Source organism: Salminus brasiliensis, chromosome 16, assembly GCF_030463535.1.
Source record: "Salminus brasiliensis chromosome 16, fSalBra1.hap2, whole genome shotgun sequence".
Taxonomy (NCBI): domain Eukaryota; kingdom Metazoa; phylum Chordata; class Actinopteri; order Characiformes; family Bryconidae; genus Salminus; species Salminus brasiliensis.
Genome location: NC_132893.1, coordinates 28871960 through 28890501, shown reverse-complemented (window position 1 = coordinate 28890501; position 18542 = coordinate 28871960). Strand labels below are relative to the sequence as shown.

Sequence of the window (18542 nt, the reverse complement as noted above, 5' to 3'; positions counted from 1 at the left end):
CTTGTGCTTAGTAATGTCTAAAGCTTAAAGGTATCTTTGAACTATTAGTCTATTCTAAGGTCTGAGGTCTTTCTTGGGTAAATAGCAAAGCACTTTTGTAAGTCGCTCTGGATAAGAGCGTCTGCTAAATGCCTTAAATGTAAATGTTAATGAATGGGTGGGTTATTTGGACGCTGTTGTTTTTATGACCTTCTTAATGTTCTTCATACGTTTTTTTTTTCATTAATGAATCCGTCCCTGTAGATTTTTTAAACAAAATTGTTAGTTTTTGCATTCTGCATGGACAATATAAATGCAAAATGACCCATATAAAGTGCCTTCATTACAGACAGCTTCATTTTGAATGATCAGAAGTATGGAAGCTGGGAACAGTCACAAGAGATGTGAAAATAATAATAAAAAATATCTGTTTTATTTTTAAAGTCCTTTTCCACGCCTATAAAGTTTAACCCAAAGTTGCAGCCTTGGCGTTAAGCCTTAGATTTAGCTGCCTTCACTCTTCACATAATTCTTCACCCGTGTTTAGCAGCGCTCACAGAAGACAGAAGCTGGTGCTGATAGGAAGCAGCCTACGGACAGCAGGCTACAGGCTTAAAGCAGTAATAAGATTAACTTTTCTCTCTCTCTCTCTCCCTCTCTCTCTCTCTCTCTCTCTCTCTCCCAGCAAACTCACATCCACACACACACACACACATGCATACATATACACACAGACAGAAGTCCACTGACTCATTGTATACACACATGTACATGCGCACACACACACACTCACTCAGAGTCTGGCATTCTATAAAGCTCACACACTCCACCCACCCTGCCAGGAAGGGTGTGAGCTATCAGCCTGGTCTGACATTCTGCAGCTAAAGGAACTCCTTCACTCTCTCCTTTTCATCTCTGTGGCACTCCCTCGTTCCTGCCTTCAAGAGAACACAACTAAAGGAAGAATGGATCTGTACCTCGTCCTGCTGTTGGGTTTGTTCTCAGCAGTCCAGCTGAGCCAAGCCCAGCCACCCATCGAGGAGGAAGAGATTACAACAAGTGAGTAGACTCTCTTACAGCTTTATTCATTGATTTACTGATTAAGAGGAAGTAATATAAAGTGTTTTTGAGTTGTTCTGTGCATTTTAATATGTATTTATTAGTATGCTTTCATTTTTATGGATGTTAAGTGGGATTTAGTGGTATTTATATGGGTTTGCAGGCTTGCTTGTGCATTCAGAACAGATTATATATGCTGTATATTGAGTGTGTAGGCCTACACGTTAACACGCAATGCTGTCAAAAGTGAGGCCACAAGAATTCAGCATGTTTCTGACACGCCTGTGTGTTAAAATCTGAACACGGTTCATTTTAAAGGGGAATTTCGCCGATTTTTCAGACCTTCTGTCACAGTTTCTTCAGTTGAGATGTAAACAAAGTCATCAGAGTTAGTTGGTGTGAAATGGGTCATTGTAGAGAAACCCACCAATTCTTTACAGTATCTTTACAGTGGTGGTGACCGAAACCAGGGGTTGCAATGTCACAACTTATACAACAATACATCCAATTTTATTTAGTATCCAACGCCCACCAGTGAGCCTATAAATGGTATCTGAGGTTTTATAAGTAATGTTGACAATAGTAAAATAGTGGTAAATCCACTTTCCAACGCTCTGCATGTTCACTTCCACTGTTAAAGGATTAGACCATCTTCTCAAAACGATTGTAAACCTGTTGTAAACCAAAGTTTCAGCCACCAGCCAACATAGTCACACCCGTTTTTTTGTCCTAACTTTCAGCTTTTCAGACGTCTGGTTATATTCTCCACCACTATGAACAACTCTGCCTTGCACATTTCACACCAAGCCACTCTGTATTACATTGTTTAGGATATACACATTTTTAAATTGTGTTAAAAGTAAGGCAAACATCTAGCTCTTAAAACACACAGTACATCTGTTGAGAGTGTAGTCACTCAAAATGTGGCCTCTGCCTATAACAGGACCTTGTATAGTGTCCATGACAGTGCAGCTTTAATGTCAGGAGGTGGACCACTAGTATCCACAGCATAAATGCATCAGATCTCTGTTTTAAATGACTGATACCTTTTATAGAAATCCATATTCTAACCTCTGACCTACCTGTCCTGTCTCTTTTCTCCACTTAAAGTAAATGTGCAGCCCTTGGGAGGCTGGTCAGAAGCCCACCCTGAAAGGCAGGATGTCCAAGAAGCAGCTAAGACAGCTGTGGATAAGTTCAATATGAGATCCAAGGCCAAGAAGTATTTCAAGCTTCTGGAGGTTACATCTGCACGCACACAGGTATGGCATTGTCTTCTTTTGACAGGTTCCAAATACAGAAGCTGCATGTATATGGTCTAGTTTAGTCTCAATGGGTAGTCCATCTACCATAAGGCACGTTTGTATTTGCAGGTCACCAACATGATCGACTTCAAGATCAACGCACTCATCGGAAAGACGAAGTGTCTGAAAACAGAGCCTGCAGATCTGGAAAGCTGTTCTTTGACTCGAAAGGTCATTTTTTTTTAGCATTTCTCCAGTTTTAGTTGTCATTCACAGTGCTTATATTGCCTTGGTTCAAACCTGTTCCTTTATTTCCTTTAGCGGCTGATGTGCAAGTTTGAGGTAGAGTTTAACCCGAGGACAGATCAGTACGTCGCAAAGAAGATCTCTTGTAAGAAGTGATGCTGTTTTTGACGGACCTGGGCGTGAACAGAACTAACTGTACCATCTGCAACCCACCTTACATAATTTTTACTGTTACCGTAGGAGGAGTGAAGGAGTGGAGGAGCTTGTACTCTCTTATAATAGGTATAACTGTTGTAGGACATGAGATTTATTGATGTACTAAAACAGAATGGCTCCCTCTGGAAGGGAAAATCATATTTTGATACTAAAACTTGTGAAAGTGTAACCTTTACATTTTGTAAGACTTGGAAATGGGATTTCATTTGTTATTTAATAAAGAAACAGATACGACTGCTTCTCATGACTGTGATGCACACAAGTATACACTCTTCAAATTAAACTTTCCCATAAAGAACCAGTGTAAAGAACCCTGGAAGAATTTTAGACCAGGGATTTTTTTAATCCTAATCCTGGAGATCTACCACCCTGAAGAGTTCAGATCCTGAAGGCTTTCATTATCTGGATCAGGTAGATCTCCAGGACCAGGATTGAGCCGCCTTGTTTTAGACCTTTAAATAGTTTTTGACACTCATTAGCGACCTCATCTCTATTACAAACATGGTTCTTAATGGAACCAAAAGTGGTTCTCCTATGGTATTGCTCAAAGAACCCATTGCAGCATTTTGTAGCTTTAGTTTAGCTGCATTGCAGGAGCATTATTAGACCCAGTAAAATATTGCTGTTCCCCACTAAAATCACTGCGGTAAAAGTCTATTTTATCCTGGATGCTGAGCAGAACTACACCCACTACATTTTTTCCATAATTCTCCAGCATCTTTCAAAAAGTATGAGCAGCTAAGCTCAAAGGAAGTCATCCACACAACAGACAAGCTAATGATCAAAGGACTAGTAATATAATTGCTAACATTATTATTTAAATAATAGTAATAAAATGTTATTATTATTATTCAGTAATATTATTAGGGAAGCTGGGGGTACAGCTGTGCCTCTCTAAGTTCTGTGTGTGCATCATCACAAGTAGTCTAGAAAAGCTCCTGTTCACTGGCAGTTTCTATGGATGACAACAATTTGTGGCAGTGGTGGCTCAGCGGTTAGAGCGCCGGGATATCGATAACAGGGTTGTGGGTTCGATTCCCGGGCTCGGCAAGCTGCCACTGTTGGGCCCTTGAGCAAGGCCCTTTACCCTCTCTGCTCCCCGGGCGCTGGAGTTGGCTGCCCACCGCTCTGGGTGTGTGTGTGTACTCACTGCCCCTAACACGTGTGTGAGTGTGTGTTCACTACCAGATGGGTTAAATGCGGAGGACACATTTCGCTGTACAGTCCACACTGTACAGTGACGAATACGTGCACCTTTATCCTTTATCCAATGATTGAATGTCCTTTAGAGAGATTTGGCGTCTGTGTGGTGGAGCAGACTGGGAGTGTGTCTGCCAAAGTGTTGTGGTGATACACCAGCTGGACCACCATTAGTCATTTTACAGCATGACGCCACCTTTTCCACTCGTCTTTCACTTTCTTCATTTCTTTTTTTCTCTCCAGTAGCTCTTTATTTAGAGCATTTAAAGTAAAAAAGAACATGTAGTTCTTATGGAAATGGCACAGGCTGGCCATTTCTGATCAACAAAACAAGAGAAACTAGTTGGTTTCTGATATTTTACAATGTTTAAATCACAGTATCTCAGGCACACCACTAAAAATGTCCAATTCCATCATTGTAGCCCATGCTACAGTATAAAACAGCAGTTTCTGGTCAGTTAATGTTGTGGGTGGAAGCGACAGGAAAAACGTACTTCAGCAGCCCACAGCTCTTTCTTTTACACAGTCGTCTCCGTCTTTGATGTCATCTTCGAGTTCAGGCAGTGTGAGAGTAGAATGTGCTGTTGCCTGTACCTGCATGAAGAAAAATCAATATCACAGCCAATAACCACCTGTCATCATTATCTGTACTTTATATAACATGTTACAACTACATATGTAACGCCTACAGCAAGCTGTCCTGATGTTTGTGGACACCTGCTCGTCTGACATTTCTTAAAATCAAGGGATATTAGCAGGCAGTCTGCTCTCTGTTCGCTGCAGTAAAAGCCTCTACTCTTTAAACTCGATGGACACAACCATTACTGTGAAGATTTGCTTACATTTAGCCACAGGTATTAGACCCCATTTAAACCTGATCACTTCATCAGTTTAAAGTATCAGGATTATATCTGGATGAGATCAAGCCTCATAAAAATGCAAGTGTAAAGTCACCCAAGACTCAAGATTTAAAGCAGATACACTACAGACCACTCAAACCACTTCAGCAGGTGGTCTGAGATGCATTTAAGCCCTGATGTAGCAGTGTAAACACCTTCTCTACCACACAACTGAAACACCAGTAATAAAAGCTGTGAAATAAGCATGTTATCATATTCTGTCTCACACAGCAATCAGATTTCAGTCTGAATAACCACTGTCACATTTCACTACCCAGTGTAAATGCTTATGGCCAAAATCTGATCAGAAAACAATCCACATACTCGTCACATGAAGTGACCAGGTGTGACGTGATCTTGGTGAGGTCACATACTAGTGTTGGATGACCGGTTCTGGATAGTAGCTGACACAAGGACTGAATGATTTCGGGAAAATATCTAAATGCTGATAATCTGATGAAGATATTTTATATATTGTGATTTAAGTGTTATTCACTTCTATAAGTTAATGCTGGTAGTGGGCTAGAGTACTAGTGCCCAAGCTCTGTGCTAGTAGGTTAAATTTCCCCAGATGAAAAGGGACAATCTGACCAAAGTGAAAATTTTAACCATAGCTACAACTACAGGAAATATACAGACTCGCCTCCTACAGCAGTGCAGCAGTGGTACCAAAGGTGAGATTTCAAAATCCCCTTCTGATGATGCATCTTGAAGGTGGGAGGAGTCGGGGCTGTTAAAAATGCTTTTTTTTCTAAAAGCTTATTTTCTTTGCTTTTAACCGATTAAAGTTCAGAAGGCCATGACATAACTGTACTATTTTTACTATTATCTCATGATCATTGCTTTTATTTATATTATTTAAATTTTAATTAATATACGTACACATAAAAAAAAACGTACACACAACTTACTTATTTATTATCTGAAAAACACTGTTTTTTTATCTTGAGAACATTATATTTGTATCTTGACAAATCAACTTGTTATATTGAGATCACAAGAAATATAAGTTGGGATTGTAAGGAATATGAAAAATGTAATTTGGTCTTTCTGGATACAGAAGGAATCCAGGTAGCTAACATTACTACCAGGAAGGCAAATACTGTGTGTGTATTTATTAGCCTGTACATCAGTGTTTTCTTACACACTGTGTTTGCACAATGTATTTGCTCAATACTGTGTAATGTAGCAAGAGAGCAGGGGTGGATGAAACTGCAAAAAAGGGTTATGAGGCTGGGGGATGAAATGCTGCCCTACAGTTCTGCAGAAGATGACATAACATATTAAGCACTAGTCGACTGGATGTGCCTCCAACACTGAATGATATAATATGCCATATATCATATATATATATATATATATATATATATATATATATATATATATATATATATAATTACAATGTCAGTTCTTTTTAGCCCTCTCAAATCACAATTTTCATAGAAAACAATGAATCAATGCATTTCCCAAAGTGTAAAGCCCCCATGCATTGGGCCGTGGTGCTGTTCACCCCTCTCAGCTGACCTCTCAGTCTTATCTGTGACTGCTCCACAGTATCCCCTAATATTGGCAAGGCTTTCTATGGAGATAATAAAACCGATGTGTGGCTGCACGTTATGGCTGCACGTTAACCCACAAATTAGAAGGGGTGCCTGGATACATCTAGTGTACATTCCTAACATCTGCAGGCGTAAGCATTCCTCAGGACTCACTTTGAGACGATGCGCTGTATCTCTTGGTTCTCGTCTTCTTGTAGCTTCAGCAGAACTCGCTGGAGAATGGGCAGCTCTAAATTGACATACTGTGCTACCTAATAACCCATTACAGAAGACATAGATTAGTGTGGGTTTAGTAACTAAGGCTGTATAGAATACTTAATAGGACAACGTAGAACTAGGCGTACATCCATGCTAACTTCTGCTTCATCTGTGTCCATGAGGAAGACTCTCATGATGCTTTCAGATGGTCCCTGAAGAAAACGCTCCAACAGTGGAAAATCTGAGCTGCCCAGCTTTCTTCTTTCTTTGAGGAATGAAACCAACAAATTCAGGTTTGATGATAGTAATAGAGATCTCCACATTTTACAGTATCTTGAAAGAATTGAATCTAATTTACATGCTTTTTTGCTAAACCCAGATCAGCCAATACATGTTTGATACCTGAGGTTCTTTAGATAACAACAGGAGAATCACAATTAACAATCTATGAAAATCACAATTTTCATAGAAAACAATGAATCAATGCATTTCCCAAAGTGTAAAGCCCCCACGCATTGTGCTGTGGTGCTGTACACCCCTCTCAACTGACCTTTTAGTCTTATCTGTGACTGCTCCACAGTATCCCCTAATATTGCCAATGGCTTTCTATGGAGATGATAAAAATCGATCAGCCAATACATATTTGATACCTGAGGTTCTTTAGGTAACAACAGGAGAAGCTGTGCTAACATTGCTAATAAACAGTGGATTGTTGCCAATTTTATCTATTGAAAAACTAAGTTAACGAGTTCCCACCTGAAGTAGCCCACCTGAGCCCTGTGGTACCACTGCGGTTTTGCGATGTAGTGCCAAACATGAAATTCATTATAATCTATTCTAATGAAAATAAATGAGACCCAATATTTAGAAACCACTACGCTAATATGTAAGTTAACATATTAGCTACATCAGACCAAGCTTGAACAGCAGCATGAACAGCAAGACCACGCTGATTGCGTCGTCATGCTAGTTGACCAGTGTGGTGGTTGACCAGCATGTTGCTCTTGACCTAAACAGGGTATGTTTTTGTTTGGGTTTGATGGTTTAACTTGTTTACAAGCATAATCAACCTGACCATGCTAGAGAACCAGTACGACCAAGCTTGACCATGTAGGTTTACCAGCATGACCATCACTAAGCTGGTCGACTAGCATAACCAGCCAGACAACGCTGATCAACCAGCATGACCCAGCATGTTTAACCTCAAATGTAACATACACTATGCGGGTCAAGGGCTGGTTAAACAGCTAGCTTACTGACATAGGGCATGTTTTCTCCTGGTTGACCAGTGTTTTGACCATCATAGACCAGCTTGGATCATCTAAAACCAGCTTCCAGCAAAAGCTGGTCCTGAGCTGTTTTTTTTTTTAGCCGTAGCTCCAGTGAAAACATGTATAATCAAGCTTCAGACACCAGATGTGTCCCAGCTGACTGGATCAGTGGGGCTACAACAGTAAATGCAATTCACTGAAAGTCTTCAGCATGCTCCCTACATTGCCAACACAACTATTGGTCTAAGAATAAGCATGAACAGTATCTTATCTTGTGCTGTGCCTTGTTTTTTTTTCTCCAGAAAACCATTCTCCTTATCAGCTCTATATTAAAGCACAATTTAGTAAGCATCAGGAAGTGTGAGCTCACACGATAAGAGATATGACCAACTAAAGGATACTGTGCTGGTTTCTTCCAGACCAGTAACTGGAAGTGCAAGCTCATGTGTTACTGATAAACCGAAACAGTCATGCAGTACAACCGTGCACCAGGGACAACGTGGAGACGTTAAAATAACATGGCCCAGTATGATGTCAGACAGTGGGTACAAACACTCCGAAGGAACTGTCTTTGGAGCCTCGGGGTATGGCAGCTGAAAAGCTCCTGTAATCCAGCGGGCGAGGTGATGATTACACACAACGCAGCATTGAGCTGGTCTGCATAAACAGATGGAAGCTTGTTCAATTTTACCACTCCTGTGCAAACATGCAGAGTGTGCACAGGATACAAACTGAGCAGTAGCCAGTCTTCCAAACAGAGGCCTTAAACAAACTAGCCTTTAAATGAGAAGTCGGGAGGGCTGGGAATAAGTGCAACAAGTGTCTTTAGGGGCCTTTAATGGAAAACCTCTACAAAATGTACGGCACAAATCAAAAACAGCCTGTTCTGTAGTCATATTTTACATTTATGGAATTTAGCTGACACTCTTATCCAGAGCAACTTACAAGGCTACTCATAGTACAAGTGGGCCAATGTAGTGTAAGAAGTCTTGCCCAAGGACTCTTATTGGTGTAGCGCAGCATACGGTCTCCCAGACTGGGAATTGAACCCCTGTCTCCCACATGCTGTGGTAGCTCACTGGCAGGTAGTGGTGTTACCTGTTGCGCCACACCAACATCACCATATTTTTGTGATAAATATAAACACATTTACATGTTAAACATTTATAGTAACATTTATAAATACAGTAAAAATGTTACATAGCTGTTTATTTTATGGTGAAAGTCAATGAGGAAAGTAAGAATAGGGACTAGACTTACATTCAAGTACAGGTTTAAAATAACAGCCAAACTAACGATTGCCTTTATAGCAGTACTATGAAAGATGCAGTATTGCTGTGCACACATGTATTTTCCTTTGAATTTTTGCAGAAGATTTACTTGGTTTTCAATCCAACCAAGCAGCAGCACACTTTTGCTTTTGAAGGTAAGCAATATTGTATACAGCAACATTTGCATGGGTTTACAGATTGCTACTGCTTGGTTGGATTAAAAGCCAAGTAAACCACAATACCAGAATTTGATTCATTCAAACATTCAGAGAAAAATACTGTGTGCAATCTATTCAAACTGTGTACAAATCTATTCATCTATCTACTACAGAGGTAGATTTGTAGCATTTGGCGGTTAACTTGCTTAATTGGGGGGAAAAAATCCTCCTTCCTTCACTAACTGGATTACAGACCACTGACTGGCCTTACTGAAGTTGGAATGGGTGAAACATGTAAGTTGTGACTCTTGGTGATATCCCAAGACATGGCAACCTTTTCTTTCTCATCTTAACTCAGTTCAGCTGGACCCTCTGGACTGAACTCTGACCCTCTATTGGACTGTGATCACGTATGGGTCAGATTCATGGGTACTGGTCCTATGTGAAGTTTTTGACATGTGATGTGCTGGATATTTTAATATATGTCAGTACTTGTATTGACTTTCTCTCCTCAATATGATTAGTGAGTTATAGTGACGATTTCTATGGCCACCGCCCCTTCTTTTTCTCTCCCTTTATTTTTTTGAAAAATAGAAATTATATTTTTCATTATTATCTAAGTTACTTTATTGATTTCTACTTTGTGTTGTTTTTCTTTCTTTGATTCTGAAACTGTAGATACTGTAGGTAACTCTTAATAAACACAACATTGAATAAAACAATTCTAAAGTATGAAGAAACCCTGGAAAAGGAGGAAAAATTAATCATGAAGAATAAAATAATGATAATCTGATCTAAATGAATTCTCACTCAGTCTGACCAGCACCATTACAGCCTGATATTTTTCTGTGGCTGTATGGCCTTACTTTGCTTTCCTGATTCAGTACCGGTGCAACAGGCCAAAGAAATCAGTAATCTGACCCGTCACTAAGTCTCGTCATCGCCTCGGTTACAGTTGCTACATCTGACAATCTTTTGAGTGCGCCATGGCAACTACAACATTCAGAACCTTATGACTGACCAAATCAGCTGAACCCATCATTTCAGAAAGGAACAGGCAAAGGGCCACCAGGCTGCCAAATTCTGCTTAGTATGACAAGGCACGGTAAAAAGGGTCTGTTTGATTTTGGTTGCCTGATGTGTGCTCATCTCTGTTTGCATATGTTTGCTGGTGTTTATTCAGTCAGTGTGCTGTGGCCTTATTCAAACAGTGGCATGGGCAGTGTTATGATATTATAAAAGTTATCAGAAGACATTACAAAATACATAAAGGACACATACCTCCACTTTGATGAATGCAATACAAGGCAAATTCACTCGGCTCATTTTCTATCTGCAACAGAGATGATTGCACGCCAGCTTACGGTTTAACATTCACTGAATGAAGAAGGTATAATGTAGGCTTGGTCATATATGGTACATTATGTATAGTCATACCTTAAATTTATGTAAAAGCTGGCTGATGACTTGATGTGTCCTCATTCTGCTGTTGATGCGGACGTTTGTTGTTGCCCCGTAGGATGGCGTAAAGATTGAAGTCTGAAAAGACAGAGATGGCAATAAAAAAATGTGATTACATGAAGATGTTATTTATGTGTAACTGCTTGTCATATTTAAAGCAGCATTATGGAGAACTGTTTTTTTTTTTTTTTGCTGTGGTGCTCCCCCTACAGTCAGGTAGTGGAAGTCACATTTTGAGCCACCACTCAAGAAGAACACACTTACATGCATTTCCTGACAAGCCAAGAGATACAGAACCGGCACTGAACGTAATAGAAGGGTGTGGACTGAGGCGGTAGGGTAATATTACAGGGCAAATTTCACTTATGCATTATGCAGTTATGCATGCCTTGGCTCTCTCTGTTGTCCTGCCAACTTCTCAGAAGTTACATAGGCAAGTTAGCAGCGTGTTGAGCCTGGAGTAGCATCCATAGGGACACTACTCTCCTTATTACAGGTCGGTGGACACCATAATGATCTTGAAGCTGATATTTTAAGGTAAAAAAATGCTACATAATGTTGCTTTAAATTGTATACATAAATGTATTAAAGTACAATTATTTTCTGAGTATGTTTATTTCAAAATTATTGTACTATAAACTACAAAGTAGTTTCAGATATTAACAAGTGTGCACTTACAGTTCATGCACTTTTCTGCTGGGAAAGTTAAATAGTCCAATCAGACTTTAGGGTCCTGTTATACTATTGCAGAAGCAAAAAATATACATTATTCACTATTGAGTATAAAACTAATATGTATATTATGTAGTTTGAAGAAAGACAAATGGACCCACATACGGGTTCCTGTAAGTTTTGAGTTAAATTACATTAAAATGAGCAAAAGGTGAGACTATGCTACTTTAAGTGCCGCTAGTGGACTGATGCATCAGGTTTGCTGTCTGAGACTGGATTCTCAGCAGTTCTCTGACCTTGTAATTGTAGAAATGGCCATTAATAGAGAAGCGATGCTGTCTGTCCCTCTGCTTTTCCTCCGTCGTCTTGTTGCTCACTCTCTTCTTCACCAGGGAGGCGTCGCTCCTGGTGCGAAACAGGCTGGAACTGTCTTCTATAATGGCTTTGGGCCGTGGGGCTCTGAGCGTCCTGCTGTCAAACTCATTGTAGGCTACGATGGAGCAGAGAGGTGTCAGTCCCAATTACAGTATATACTCACTGTACTGTACTGTACTGTATATCCCTATACATAGCTCTATATGCTTATACCCCAATATAAGTTCTACAGTGAGCCTAACACTCTGTACTCTCTACAAGCAACAACCATAGATCTATTACTCTTACTCTTCAAGACCTACATAGAGTTCAACCTCTTTACACTGTAAAATAAATGGTTGTCTATGAATGATTGAAAGTGGCAGACAACCCCCCCCCCCCCCCAAAAAAAAAAAAAAGAAAGACAGGGTCAATGGACCTTTACCAGCCCACAGCTTGAACCCCCCCCCCCCCCACCGGTGTGGTGTTAATTGAAGAATTGTTAGCTAGGTTATCAACACTGGCCAGCTGTGTCAGCTTACGAGATTATGACATGTATTTAATGCGGTTCAGTTAAGCAAGTAAATATTGAGCCCTTAGTCTGAAGTCTTAAAGGGCCCTATCATGAAAACTCAATTTATTTCAATAAAGAATTTTGAACTAGCTCATTTACATATATCCTCCTATTTAGCCTAACAATGTTTAGTCCTGACCAATCATGTTGCAGTTCTTAAGCATGTTTCAACTCTGAGTGATTGATTCACATCGGCAACCAATCAGAACAGGCCTTATTTATTCAAAACGGGTCTTAAAGGCACAGTAACAGAAATGACCTGCTTAATTTTAAAGAATAAAGAGAGGGTTGCAAAAAATCTAGGACTTATATGATAAGATCTGAGGATTTGAATCTTTAATTCTTTCATAAATTAAAAAAATATATTCATATTTTAGTATTGCACACTCTGGCCCCTTTCTTTACCTGCCATGTGTTGTAATCCACTATATGTCAAATATTTGTGGACACCCATTCTAATGAATGCATTCAGCTATTGTAAGTTGCACCCATTGCTGACAGAGATGTGCAATTGCACACCCCTGGTGGGGAGTCGGGGGTGTGCATGTTGGTGATCATCCAACATGACCTCACTAATACTCTTATTGTTGAATGCAATCAAATCCTCACAGCAGTGCTCCAAAATCTAGTAGAAAGCTTCCCCTGGACAGTAAAGACAGTTACTCCAACGCTTTTTTAAATACCTTTGCTTTCTGAAGAAATATTGAATGTGCATGTGTCCCAATACTTTTGTCTATATAGTGTGTGTACCTCATATCTGTTATAAATGCAGAATTGTTGCCAAATGTAACCAAAGGTTATATGAAGATGAGGATATATGTTGTGAATCAGTGTATGAACTTCCTGTTGGGTCTACAGAAATGTTCAAATTCAAAGCGTAAATGGCACAGTAATAGTGGCACAGTAAGATAGTAGCACAGTCATATATTTATTTGTATGCCATAATAATTATTAACGCCCAAAGTTAATACCACTGTGAAAGAAACTGAACCTGTAGCACAGCTGTCTAGAGTCTCTGCACCATCCTGAACGATCTCTTCCAGTTCATCAATGTGATGAAGATTGTCAAATTCTCCCCAGCGGGTCATACCCCTGCAGGAATTCATAAAAACAAAACATTACGCACCAAAAGTTTCAGTGCTTTACTGCCAAGATATGATAAATAGTGTCAATAAATAAGAAAGATGCACCAGTCAAAAGTTTGGACACACCTGGATGAAGTTTTAAGATTATCATCTTTAAACCGTACAAAAAAAAAATGCTAGAGTGACCATATTTTTGTTTTCAAAAAGAGGACACTGGGGACTCACAGGTGTCCACCATAGTTAGGATGTCGTGGCAGAGGGGTTTCAAGTAGGCCTAAGTTGTAAGCTGAACTGAAAGAAGATTATTTGGTCATATAGATTATTAATATTAAGGCAACTTAGCCCCCCCAACACCCCGCCCCCCAGTCTTGACAATCTAACTAAAGCAGATCCCTGTGTGTCTACAGTGCCCCCTTTAAAAAATACACATATATATATATATATATATTAAGATGAGGATAAGCGCACATATTCAACCAGGTGTGTCCAGATGTTTGACTGCTACTGTGTGTTGAAAGGAGCACTGTGGATCAGTGACCTCTTGTTTCCGAGTGGACTGATAGGATCTGGAGAAAAGCCTGGAGACTTGGAGCTGTCAGATGACTTCTCATCCTGGATTTTGAGCCGGATCGGTCTCTTCATTCCCCAGGAGACTGCCAGAAATCCCTCCAGTGTCACCTGCCTTGATGTGTTCTGGATGAAGATGACAAGCTATTCAGGATGGTACCAGAAGAGGGCAGCGCAGAGTGCACATGTAACTCCAGAAGCCAGACTGATAAAAAATCAGGAGGTCTTTCTAAATGCAGTTCTGGAATGACGGCCCGAGAAGGGACATTTGAAACACCGCAGCTAACCAGACACTTTTCCTGTCCTTAGGAAAACACATCCTCACAGTAGAGGATAAGTTTTAACAGCTTCAAAAAAGTTGGCTTATTCTGCCAGAGCTGTTTGTTAATTTCATTGCATTCATTTCCTCATTGTCCATATGTATGATAAGATAAGCAGCTGTGTTTGGCAATGCCGCTGAAACTGGCATTATTACGTCCTTCCTGCGACTGTTTGACCTTCTTGTAGTTCTGTCCACAGAGCTGCTTTCACTTTAAAGGAAAAGTTTAGGACCATGCCACAGTAAACATTAACAGTTGCCTATTCAAACCTTAGGAATCATGTCAATAATGGCATTTGTTTAATAGCAACATGCTGCCTGTCCCGAAAGTGAAACTGGCCTGTAGTGTTCTGTATTGAATGGAGGCCAAGAAGCTGGTCAAAATCACCTGTTCTGCAACATTCGGAAAGCACCAGGAGTTCAGCCGCATGGCATGCCATGACGTTAATAGACTTAGAGGCATAATCTCTCTTATTATAACAACAATGTGTTGAATCTGCTGTTCAAATAAGTGCTTGGAGCTACAAAGCCTACTTCAGATTCTCAGCAGGCTTCCAGACAGACCCAGTAGTCAATGACCTGCAGAAGTGTGATGATGTTCTCTAAGCCAGAATGTGTTTATAGAGCTTGTTTCCACTGTGCTCCTCATAACCTAAAAAGGTTCCAAATTTCAAACTTGATACTCTCTATAAGCCACTGTTTTCAGAATGACTGTAAATCCCTGCTTTAAAAGCTAGGACCCGCTGACCAGTCGAGGCATCCATTCATAAGGCCTATAACTTGGAAATGTGTCCATTTTGAATCATAATCCAGTGGAGGTCAAATAATCTTTCAGAACATCCTGTTTAACTTCTATGCTACATCATAGCGTCGCTGTCATGCAAAAAAACGCAAAAAAAGAGACAACTTTACAGGAGATGGAAAAGTCCAAGTTATTTTGGAGCATTTCTATTGGTTCATTCATCATGCAATTCTCACACAATACAAATAGCAACTGGCAGATTCACATTATGTCAGAAAATTGAAAATGACAAATGCGGATGCGTTTTTTTGCGTGACAGTGATGATATGCACGATCATATCAGATTATTAGGACCACCCCTGGTTTGGAATGAACTTGGCCAGGTCTAAATAAGCGAGCACACCAGTCAGTTGTAGAAGAGTGCAAAACTATCCCCATGGGCAAAGGGTGTGATTTGACAAGTCCAAAAGGGCATGATAGTAAGGGACTGGGCGATTGGTGCTAGCATCTCGGATTCCGCTAAATTTGTGGGATGTTGTAGAGACGCAGAGACGAAGGCGTATCAAGAATGAACTTCTCGCACATTGAGGGCCTTCCAAAGGTGGTGCCCCATGGGCCATTGATGCCAGAGGGGAAAGACAACTCCAGTGAGAGGTACAAAGCAATCGACGCACCACTGTGGTAGTGGTGGTAGCAATCAACGCACTACCTCTCGCTAGTGTCATCCAAGCCAAGGGGGGTTATTCCCACTATTAAATAGGTGGTCAGAATATTGCTGCCAATGAGAGTTACCTCATAATGGGGTTTACGTGACTTAGGTTATAAAGTGTCTCTGGCCTTTACGACATATAAGAAGGAATGGCTTCAAGAATAAATGTGAATATGCCTGTTACCTCATGCACATTTAGCTGCAGCTGGGTTTTGTCCTTCAAAAAGCAATTGTAGGTGTTAAGCAATGAGAAAAATCTTGTTCTGTGTGCGAGAGAGAGAGAGTGAGAGAGAGAGAGAGAGAGAGAGAGGGGAGGAAGGGGAATTCCATTGTATTAAACAGTAAGAGTACAATAAATAATAAAGACATAATCCAACTGATTGCGTTCCATCGCTAACCTTGACAACGTTCTCCCATCCCCAAAATGGACAAAAGAGTGAGGCTGACCCGCAGACATTTCCGACACCATCCAGATCTGCCAAGAAAGCAAGTTTTAAACCCACTAAGCATGAGAACATTGAGACGACACTCCTCTTTTTAAAGAACTCTCAGGGTTGTTCTGTTATTTTTACAGTCGATCACTCGGCAGAACTCTCATCAAGACGGTTGTTTCTGGCACAGTCAGTAGATTCGTCTAACTCCTCAGCTGTGTCCAAACCTGCTCTTTCAGAGTCGGAATCTCTGGTATTTGACATACTGCTCGTCAAATAGGCCATGCTGGAGTGTGAAGAACCAGCAGGCCTTTGTGGACACGTTTACACTTTAGTGTTCTTCAGTGTGCAGCTGTGTCAGTTTATGAGTTTTATGAGTGTTTACTGCTCTCGTACTTTCACTTCGCTATGGGTTGGTCGATACGCATGGATGGCAGTTTACATTCAAGTCTGTGCATGGATGTCTGAAACTCAGGGAGGTCCAACCAAAGTTCTGTCAAAAAAAAAGACTATGCTATATGCTATGCTCCCTAATGCTAAACACTTTTTAAAATCAAAGGTCCCTCACTGGTTCTTGGCTTGGATGTACGGACACAGGGCACAATCCTAAGTCGTATAGAATCTAGACTCATGTGGAAGGTTCTTTAAACCTCAAACAAGGTTCTTCACACTGCAAACTGTCCACTGAACGGTTCTACAGCAAACCAAAAAGGCTTCTTCTTTGCCCTCACTCCGAAGATCCAGCTTTAGTTTAAGAATGTTTATTGAAGCCTATAGGCCAGATAGGTAGCCATGGCTACACTACAAGGTCAGTACCAGTCAAAAGTTTGGACACACCTGGTTGAATGTGTGCAGATCTTTAAAACATTTGATCTGAATGCTGGGGTGACCATATTGTTGTTTTATTTTTTTAAAAAGAGGACACTGAGGACAAATGAGTGTCCACTGTAGGTTCTCACAACCTCCTAACTACAGTGGAGACTCGTGTGTCCTCAGAGTCAAAAACATGGTCACCCTAGCGAATGGATCAAACGTTTTTAAGATGATGATCAGCACACATTCAAACAGCTGTGTTCAACCATTTTTCTGGTACTCTATGTTACCTTGACTTACCACTTCACTGGTAGACAATTGACCATGACTGATTCATTTGAAAAGGTCCACACACAATAGTGGAGCACTGTGGTTGGTGGCCGTTCAGTGATCGAAATATACAGGTGAGCTCTTCCAGACAAAAGATTAACCTTAGGGAGTATTTTACCCACTGAACTACGTCCTATAGTGCATTTAACCCCTTAAACATTAAGGGGTTAAATCATCATGGAAATTGCCCAAATATTGTCACTGCAAAAACCATGTATCTCCCTTTTTGCTCTAATGTGAATCTGGTAGAGGTTCTTTACATTGTTTCCAAAATTTTTGATAAAAGGGCCAATAGAAATGCTCCAACATGACTTGGATTAAAAGGTCTGTACATTGACTTCCTTTAAAACTGCCATTATGGAAATTCAGGGTTTTTGAGTGACAGCTACGATATGTATACATATTCCTCCACCCCTAGAAGACCCTGAATACGTCTTGAGATTCATTACCAAATAACAAGCCTGCATGGTTTAATACTCACAGCTCAACTAACTAAATAACCACTGCATCATCAACTTCCAGGCTTAAGCGTCCACCCCTGAATCTTCCTGACTGCTTCAAACAGGCCGGATAAAGCCTTTAAACACAACACCCCGGGCCTCCAACTCACTGCAGATGATCATAAACACAAGGCCACAGGCGCGCTCTCACCTGTTTCCAGCTCAGATCTAGTGTCGGACGCTCACTCTGAAGCAGGTCCCATAATGTCTTTAGGAGATCCAGCAGCACCAGCAGGCCAGCGTCAGTCCAGCTGCCCAGCCAATATGGGAGAAGAGCCGGTTTCAAACAAGTGCCTGCAGGGTGGTAAAATCCAGCACATTCAGAGATTATTTAGCGTGTGTTGTGTTGTAACCAGATCTGAGTCACCTCTATGCATTCTGGGAGTGTTTGGCAAGTTGTGGACTTTAGAACACACCCATGGTAGGTGCGTGCCTCTCACCTTGCTCTGTGATAGCAGGTTAACCCTTTCTGCTCAGGCTAGGAGAATACACTCGAAACGGGCAGCACTGCACTGATTTAGATGTAGATCATATCATACATATACACATAAATACATACATATGTCTTTGTTGTCCTGCAAAAGCCTTTTTTACTTTTTATGACTTTTTTATTTACATGAATGGACCAACAGAAATGCTCCAAAAAGACTTGTTTCTCATAAAAAGAAATATTTTAACACTGGCT

The 18542-nt window shown here is 40.5% G+C and overlaps 2 protein-coding genes across 3 annotated transcripts; one reads left to right on the top strand and one right to left on the bottom strand.

Moving 5' to 3' along the window:
- Positions 1-804: 804 nt before the first annotated feature.
- Positions 805-2983, top strand: LOC140536833 (cystatin). The gene is made up of 4 exons (XM_072658879.1): positions 805-1038; positions 2149-2300; positions 2412-2513; positions 2604-2983. Exons 1-4 carry the CDS (start codon positions 945-947, stop codon positions 2682-2684), a joined length of 429 nt encoding a protein of 142 aa, XP_072514980.1. The 5' UTR covers positions 805-944; the 3' UTR covers positions 2685-2983.
- Positions 2984-4291: 1308 nt separating this feature from the next.
- Positions 4292-18204, bottom strand: rassf6 (Ras association domain family member 6). 2 transcript variants are annotated; one of them, XM_072658614.1, is made up of 11 exons: positions 18009-18204; positions 16182-16258; positions 15968-16046; positions 13985-14139; positions 13353-13453; positions 11730-11923; positions 10738-10839; positions 10582-10633; positions 6747-6865; positions 6556-6653; positions 4292-4538 (listed from the first exon to the last, which is right to left on the bottom strand). In XM_072658614.1, the coding sequence occupies exons 2-11, from the start codon at positions 16250-16252 to the stop codon at positions 4463-4465; spliced, it is 1047 nt and encodes a 348-aa protein (XP_072514715.1). In that variant the 5' UTR covers positions 16253-16258; positions 18009-18204; the 3' UTR covers positions 4292-4462. The 2 variants fall into 2 exon arrangements, with proteins under 2 accessions (XP_072514715.1, XP_072514716.1); XM_072658615.1 differs by lacking the exon at positions 16182-16258.
- Between the last annotated feature and the right edge of the window lie 338 nt (positions 18205-18542).